At 36.7% G+C, this 7905-nt stretch overlaps 1 protein-coding gene across 1 annotated transcript; it reads right to left on the reverse strand.

Annotated features, from left to right (window-relative positions):
* Positions 1 to 972: 972 nt before the first annotated feature.
* Positions 973 to 7446, reverse strand: LOC131942614 (toll-like receptor 4). The gene is made up of 4 exons (XM_059302503.1): positions 5258 to 7446; positions 4443 to 4588; positions 3724 to 3887; positions 973 to 1179 (listed from the first exon to the last, which is right to left on the reverse strand). Exons 1-4 carry the CDS (start codon positions 7444 to 7446, stop codon positions 973 to 975), a joined length of 2706 nt encoding a protein of 901 aa, XP_059158486.1.
* Between the last annotated feature and the right edge of the window lie 459 nt (positions 7447 to 7905).

A 7905-nucleotide genomic window follows, 5' to 3' on the forward strand; every position in this document is an offset into this window, starting at 1 on the left:
CGCACACAAATCTCATGAGGATCTGTTTCAATCTCCTCTCTACGCTTTATCCTTGTCCACCATTTCGCTATAACCAATTGCTGAATCACACATTTTAAAATCTAAATCTAAAAGCTAAAGAGGTCTTAAGGCTTCAAAACAAATAAATAAATATCCAACACAAGACATTGCCAAAATACTGCTGTAATTTCATGCCATATTAGGAATATCGATATAGATTATTTACCTACGCTGAAGTGCAATATTTTTAAAATTTAAAAATTTATAAACTGACAATCTCTGTTCGCTACTCCGTTCTTGTTTATACCCAATCGATTCATTAATAAAGCTCGACTAAAATTATTTTAATAAGCCCATGTAAGTTTGTAGTGGTGAAATATTTAAGAATAAATGAATGCTTGGTCGAGTGGATTAATAAATGTTAGTAATGAGAAGTAGTTTTCTTCGTTACTTCTGAAAACAGGCTTCCAGATCTGCCGATTCACTTGAAATCCACGAAGCAGATAAAGTAGAGTTTATCTGATTCCAACACCATGGCGCGTGAAGTTATTGTGTGGTCAGAGCTAAGCCCAGCCACATTGAATAACAAGTTGAAAAGACAAAAAAAATGCAGATTTATAGAACAAACTTCAGTAAAAAAGAAATTATTATTTATTTTTGTTTTTAATTTAAAAATTTTTTCTCTCGCTCTTTGTACACACACATACACTCCCACAACCAAGCATTGAAAAACACAAACACAAACACATACACACATGACCATACACACATAACTATAGATATATACATATATATATATATATACATATATATATATATATATATATATATATATATATATATATATATATATATATATATATATATATGTGTGTATAGTGTAAATCATAAAGCACATAAGGTAAAAAAGACTTAGCACAAAACAATGAAAGCGTTGATGAAGTAAGAAGAGAACATGTGTCAACGTTGTAGCTAAGGTTGTCTGATGTCATTAGCAAGTTTCTGCCAGAACACACGCAACTCCCTGTCGCTGCTGTTGTTGCTGCTGGGGTAGGTGATGTAGGTGTTGCTGCGGATATGGTAGAGCAGCTCGTGGCCCAGCTCGCCAGCTGGGATGGAATCCTTCAGGAGGAACAGCAGCACACGTCGCCCCGTGTGGACCGACTCCATGTTGGCCATCTGGGGGGGGGGCGGGTGGAACAAAGGCAAGGTCGGGGTGATTAAGTTGAGATGCATTGTGGCATAGTTAGATCATTAAAGGGACGGAGTGGTCTAGCGGTAGAGAGCTGGACTGCTAACCCGTAAGTCTCGTGTTCGAATCCGGGTCCAAGTCAATAGACCGTACCTGAGTCCACCCAATTCTGATGGGTACCTAACTGACGTTAGGGAAAGTAAAGGCGGCTGGGCATAGTGCTGACCACACTATCTCTTCATATGCCGAGGTCACAGAAACAAGTGAACTCAACTTCACTTGCCCCATAGACCGTCAGGTTTGAAAGGGAAACTTTTAGATCATTTAAGTTTGATACACGTATTTACAGATGTGTCATGTTTACATGTGTTTGATGTGTAGTTATATGTTTCTTAAAGCTACACGTTGAAACACACCATTTAGTAAAATAAAACACACTATTTTCCTATTTAATATTCTTACAATAAAAATTGTTTTTTTAAAAACATACTGTACACACTTTAGTATTTAACTGTTTTCTATATAAAAAAAGAGTTACTCTATTTTCTCATCATTAAGAAAGGTCTTCTAATTTGATATATGTTTATACATGTTTGATTTTGGAGTTGTCTCTCCTAGAAGAGTGGCTGTCCCTGGCTAACAAGCCTCATCTGCCCGAGAGTTTGAACTCAAGACTTTTCGGTTTAGCAACCATGAGCTTTACAGACTCGACCACGCCGACCCCTACAAGGATGTCAAAAACTATAAAAATAGTAATCAGTGTTTCTTTCTGACTTTTATCTCAGGGGGAGGAAGAGTACTTGAAACTTTCGGGGAGGTGGTGGGGTTCTATTTTACAGTGACCGGACACTAGTAAAAGTATATATTTTCTATATAAATTATATTTCGTTCGGAAAGGGGGTAAGGGATAGATTTGCTTCGGACGCCCCAACTGCTAGTAATTCAATAATTAACTTTTAAACAATTTATTTGTTCTGTTCTCTATGATAATTATAGTGCTTAATCACGTCAACCATTAAACTATTGAAGATATTGGCTTAAAACCCCCCTTAGTAGTTTAATGTGCATTACCTTTGCGTTACAATCGACAATTATCTGCCCCCACGTCTCTAATCTCAAAGATTTCTTAAGATAATTTTTCATGAACACCTGTTGTGCACTCGACTGATAGAGCTATCATTACGAGCTAGTTATCTCCCCTTGTGATATTTAAAATAGGAATTTTAAAACCAATTTCCAACGAATACTTTTTAATTATTTAATGAAAACTATATATTTATCAAAGATGCATTTAGGGTTTGTTTCATACATTTTTCTCCTGGGGTGGGAGTCACTTGTGTGTTTTTTGCCAAAAAAGTATATTACATTGTTTGACCTATCACACAGACTAAATGATATATTGAACAAAGAAAAACTTGTAGGAAAATAAAAGTATCTTAAAGGAGACTAAAACTTATTAACATATCACTCGGAGTCCGTGCATGAGGGTTTATAATATTAAAAGGCTGCAAAGGTTGAATCTAATTGACACTAAAGCAGGTGAGTTTTTACCTATGGGGTCATCCATATATGACGTCATGCTGTTTTGACGATTTTTACCTCCCCCTCCCCTCCTTTACACGTCGTCACAAAAAGCCAGCTTCCCCCGCTAAAATGACGTCACACCTCAGCCTTAACCCCCCACCCCTTCTAAAATCTTGTCAGAACTCTGTCAAAATAGAGTATTTTGATCAATTCCTGTTAAAATTTATTAAAACCGTTTTCTAAACGACTAAAACTCGATTTCTAACAGTGCTTTTTTATAATGCAAAAAAGTGAAGTCAAACCATCTGAACACCACTCCCCCACATCACACACCGTCACAAAATTACGGACCCCCCTGCGAGTGTGACGTCATTTATGGACGACCCGTATCTGATCATACCATCATACAGGTGGGTTTCGAGGTGACTGTCTCTAACAATACACCGGGAAAATTTGATCTGGCTTTATAACATGTGAATTATCACCTATCTGACCATAACATTAGACAGGTGAGTTTTGAGGTGACTGGCTTTGACAATGCACCTTGAAAATTTGATCTGGCTTTACATATGGCGAGATTTTACCTATCTGACCATAACATTAGACAGGTGAGTTTTGAGGTGACTGTCTTTGACAATACACCTTGAAAATTTGATCTGACTTTACATATGGCGAGATTTTACCTATCTGACCATAACATTAGACAGGTGAGTTTTGAGGTGACTGGCTTTGACAATGCACCTTGAAAATTTGATCTGGCTTTACATATGGCGAGATTTTACCTATCTGACCATAACATTAGACAGGTGAGTTTTGAGGTGACTGTCTTTGACAATACACCTTGAAAATTTGATCTAGCTTTACAACAGGTGAGTTATTACCTATCTGACCATACCATTAGACAGGTGAGTTTTGGGCAGTCTGGTTTTACCCATACACCGGTAAAATTGTATCCGACTTTACGATTCGATCGATGAGTTTTTGATCTCACAGACAGGTGCACCTACCTGTAGCTCGTAGTTACACCAGGTGCTCTTGAGCAGGTGTCTAGTGAGTACCACCAAAGTCTTCCTGCTCTCTCGTACGGCGGTGACAATGTTTGAAGCGATGTAGTCCCCCGTCACAAAGTCCCTCCCGTGTATGAAAAGATCCACACCGTGACTTTGTAACTCTGTGAAAAAATCAAACCGCATATTTCACTCATTTTCCTTAATTAGTCAATACTCTAACAAATATTTATTAAAATCATATATATATATATATATATATATATATATATATATATATATATATATATATATATATATATATATATATAAAGAGAGATAGAGAGACAGATAGAGAGAGAAAATGAGAAATTGCTAGACTGCTAACCCGAAAGTCTCAAGTTCTAATCCGGGTTTAAGTTTGTAGAACATCCCTGAGTCTACCCAGTTCTAAAGGATACCTGACAAGGAAAGTATGGGCGCAAGGGCATAGTGCTGACCACACTATCTCTTTATATGCAAAGGTCACAGAAACAGGTAAACTCTACTTTTCTTGTCCCCTGGATTACCAAGTTCGAAAATGGAACTTTACTTATTACTAAACTGAAAGTTGTTATAACTAGCTGAACTCATTACAAACTAATAAACTTGTTGAAAAAAACATACTTTGATTCATTTAAAAAAAATTAGAATTTTATTAAGTAGAAAAAAAATAGTTTCGTTTTTATTGTGACAAAAACCTGGCATAAGTTCATTCACAATGAAATTCTCGTCAGCGCATGCGTAAGAGACAAAAGCGTCGTGGTTGAAACTACTTTCAGCCTCCTTTGGAGTTTTGAACTTGTTGTAGGCGACAAAGTAGAGATAGCGCAATTTCCACCGAAATCTGAAGTGAACATTCAATGATTCAAGTTTATTTAAGTCTTCACACACATTTAAATCACCCCCCTCATCATTTCATGTCCTAGGTTCCCAAACGTGTTTGAGTGGAGACCACTTTTAATACATCCCAGGTGATCCGGGACCCCATACCATTACGAAAGTATATTTTATATATAGTCTACAACTAGAAAATCCCCCAGAAAAACCTTGCAAGATCGGGAACATGTGTTCTAGACAATACTAAAATAACAAGCGCACATACGTACATACGTACAGATACATACGTAACATACGATCTGTCTGGATGCAAACTCACATACACAGACACACATACACACACATGCCCACGCACGCCCACATATTGCTTATTTATTATTCTTATATATATATATATATATATATGTATATATATATATACATATAATGTAATGAAGAGGGGTTTATTGTGGATTGGTTAAAGTTGATGCAGGCACGAGAGTTATTTCTAATAGTAATTATTAAATAGAAAACCTACTGAGGGTGTTGTTTGAAAATTCTTCAACTAATTAGAAATCGGATTACGATAGCAGGTTTAATCACGTAATTTAGGGAATTTAAAATTTAAAAAAATATAATAGATGTAAATTGTCGGTAAAATATTAAGGTACACGCTGTTCGGTGTTGGTCAACGTACCTGTAGATGATGCAAGCAACGACGGCAGCAGCCAGCACGATGGTGGAGAGTACAGCAATAAGAAAGATGATGTAGTTACTCACGCAGGCTCTGTTTAGTTCCAGTAGAGTTTTGTCGTACCCATCCGTGACATACCTGAAGGATCCATCGGAGTACTGGCACATGTAGTGTGTGAAGTTCGCATCAAAGGCTGGAGATTTCTTCATCCATTGGATAAATTCAAAATTGTCGCAGTCGCAGTTGATAGGGTTTAAAGACAGGTCCACGGTGATGCTGTGCCCGGGTTTGGTGGTGAGGAAGTCGATGTGGTTTCGAAGTTTGACGGGTAAACTCGTCAGCTGACAGCGGCTGAGGTTCAGCAATGTTAGGTTGTTCATATGTGATATATCCACAGTGAACTGCCACATATTGTTGGATTCAAGATTTAGAATTTGAAGTTTATCCAGGTTTTTAAATGTATTGTTGGGCATGGTGGTTATAAAATTATGGGATAGATCTAAAGTTGTTAAATTACGAAGAGGGTGAAATAACGAATTTCCTGTCTTAGATTTTTCTAGAGATTCTCCAATAACATTATTAGCAAGAGAGACATTTTCTAAACTAACCAGGTTATTGAAGAACTGTTTATCGATTGTATGAGTAGAGGTAAATTTTAAAGCAATGTATTTTATGTTTTCAAGTCCAAAAATCGGTCCCATAATAACAGGAAAATAGTTGCTGCTTAGTATAAGATTTTCAATACGATTTTTGTTCGTGATTTTTATTTTGCTCAGCAGGTATTGTAAACCAGCGCCATCCATCTTTAAAGTCTTCAAAACTGGCGGAACAGCAATAGAAAAGAAATCAATGCCTAAAGAATTTTCTTTGCGTTCCATGACCTCTTCCAACTCACGGTTTCTAGATCGCGGCAATTTATGTACCTGGCCAGCCCCATCTAAGATAAGAGTCTCTAAACTTTCCAGGTGAGAAAGATTCCTGACATAAGTCCCGTAAAGAAATCTATTTCCTCCTATATCTAAATGCTTTAGACTTGTAGGTAGTTTTGAGAGTACATTTTCTGACACGCTTTCAAAGCAGTTATCTCTGGCTTGCAAGTGGGTCAAAAATTTTGGAAGATTTGCAACGTATTCTTCGGTGATGGTCAAGGATTTGGAAAAACGAGAAACAACAGCGTTGATGTAGAGTTTTGTTAGATTGGGGTTCCATTTCATCTTTATCAAATTTTCCATCTCGAAATTCCAATTACTAGACAAGTCTAGACTTTGAAGGTTTGTTAAGTTTTCAAAAGTATTATGACTGACTTTAGACCCACTTAGCCCACAATCGCTTAAATTGAGTGCAGTTATTTGTTTGAGATTAACAAATGTCGAGTTATTTAGAGAGATGAGATTACAATAGCCAGATAAATATCCTACCAGGACTAAGGTTTGTAGATGTGTCATGTTAGTAAATCCTACACCAAAGTTTGTGCTTATACCATCGAGATACAGAGTCTGTACATTTGTCAAAACAGAGAGCGAGATGTGCGGGTATGAACAATTCTTCAAATCTTTATTATTTTTGTTCAGTATGAGAGTCTTAAGTGAGCTCAAGGGCTTAAAAACACCCGTAGGAAAATTAGCTTCATTGTATTTTAAAGAGTTGGCGAATAAATTCAAAACTTCAAGCTGACTGAGTCCTTGGAATGAATCTTCACAAAGGAATTTTAACTTGTTACCTTCAAGAGATAGATTTCTCAAACGCGAGTAGTTACTAAAGACGCCATTTTGGAGAACTTGAATGAAATTGTTATTCAATATCAGCGTTGTCATGTCGAAGGGCAAATCGCTAGGCACAGCATTCAGTCTTTGATTTGAACAGTTGCAGATGTTGAACCTACAACTGCAACTATGTTTGGGTTCAATCTCATGACTATTGTGACAGCCGCTGTATTCACCATCCAGCTTATCTTCTCCAAGTCTTCTTGCTGTTTTGATGTTGCTGTCTTTTGTGTTGGTATCACCTCTGAACAAACCTCCCGCTGCCGAAGCATTGCTGTCATTTCTTTGGCTCAGGTTTAAACTCGTTTCGTTTTGGTCGTCATTTTTAATTTCCAGATGATTTGACCTAAGTTCTAATGAGCTTGCGCATGCTACGAAAAGAAACAGCAGTATTCGAAATATCTGCAAGTTATCTTTTGCATCGGCCATTTTTATCCTAAGACAAGAAAAATTAAAAATCAAAATTTGCTTTAGTTTTTATTTATTACTTAAGTCAGTGGTTCTTAACCTTTCTGCAGGTAAAGAACACCATCGGTTTCATATAAGCATTTCACCGAATCATTCTTAATAGTTTTATCGTCCACACTGACAAAAGTCCGATTTTGAATTATGTGAGTCCGGTGTGTGTCTTGAACACGAACCATTAAGACTTACTCATCGAACAACTGGGGTTCGATCGTACCCAAATTGAGAACCACTGACTTAAGTCAGCATATAACTACTACCATTTATTAGTTTGTACAACCTCTTTGTATAAAAGCAAATGGTAGCTGCAGTGAGTTTAATACAGTTATTAATGAAACAAGTAGAGTTAGTTAACTTACATGTTTGTGATGTAACTCACACTATCTGTTTTATTACTAAGCTCTTTGTATGAAAACTAACATT

This window comes from Physella acuta, unplaced genomic scaffold (assembly GCF_028476545.2).
Source record: "Physella acuta isolate Inbredline_101_S28 unplaced genomic scaffold, ASM2847654v3 ptg000036l, whole genome shotgun sequence".
In the NCBI taxonomy this organism is placed as follows: domain Eukaryota; kingdom Metazoa; phylum Mollusca; class Gastropoda; family Physidae; genus Physella; species Physella acuta.

Bases quoted from the DNA above. Each gene is read 5' to 3' on its own strand.
- LOC131942614 (XM_059302503.1), bottom strand. From the start codon at position 7,446: ATGGCCGATGCAAAAGATAACTTGCAGATATTTCGAATACTGCTGTTT. The intron at 4,589-5,257 runs GTACGTTGACCA...TGTTCACTTCAG, and splicing joins GTTGCTTGCATCATCTACAG to ATTTCGGTGGAAATTGCGCT. The intron at 1,180-3,723 runs GTAGGTGCACCT...CCCCCCCCCCAG, and splicing joins GGTGTAACTACGAGCTACAG to ATGGCCAACATGGAGTCGGT.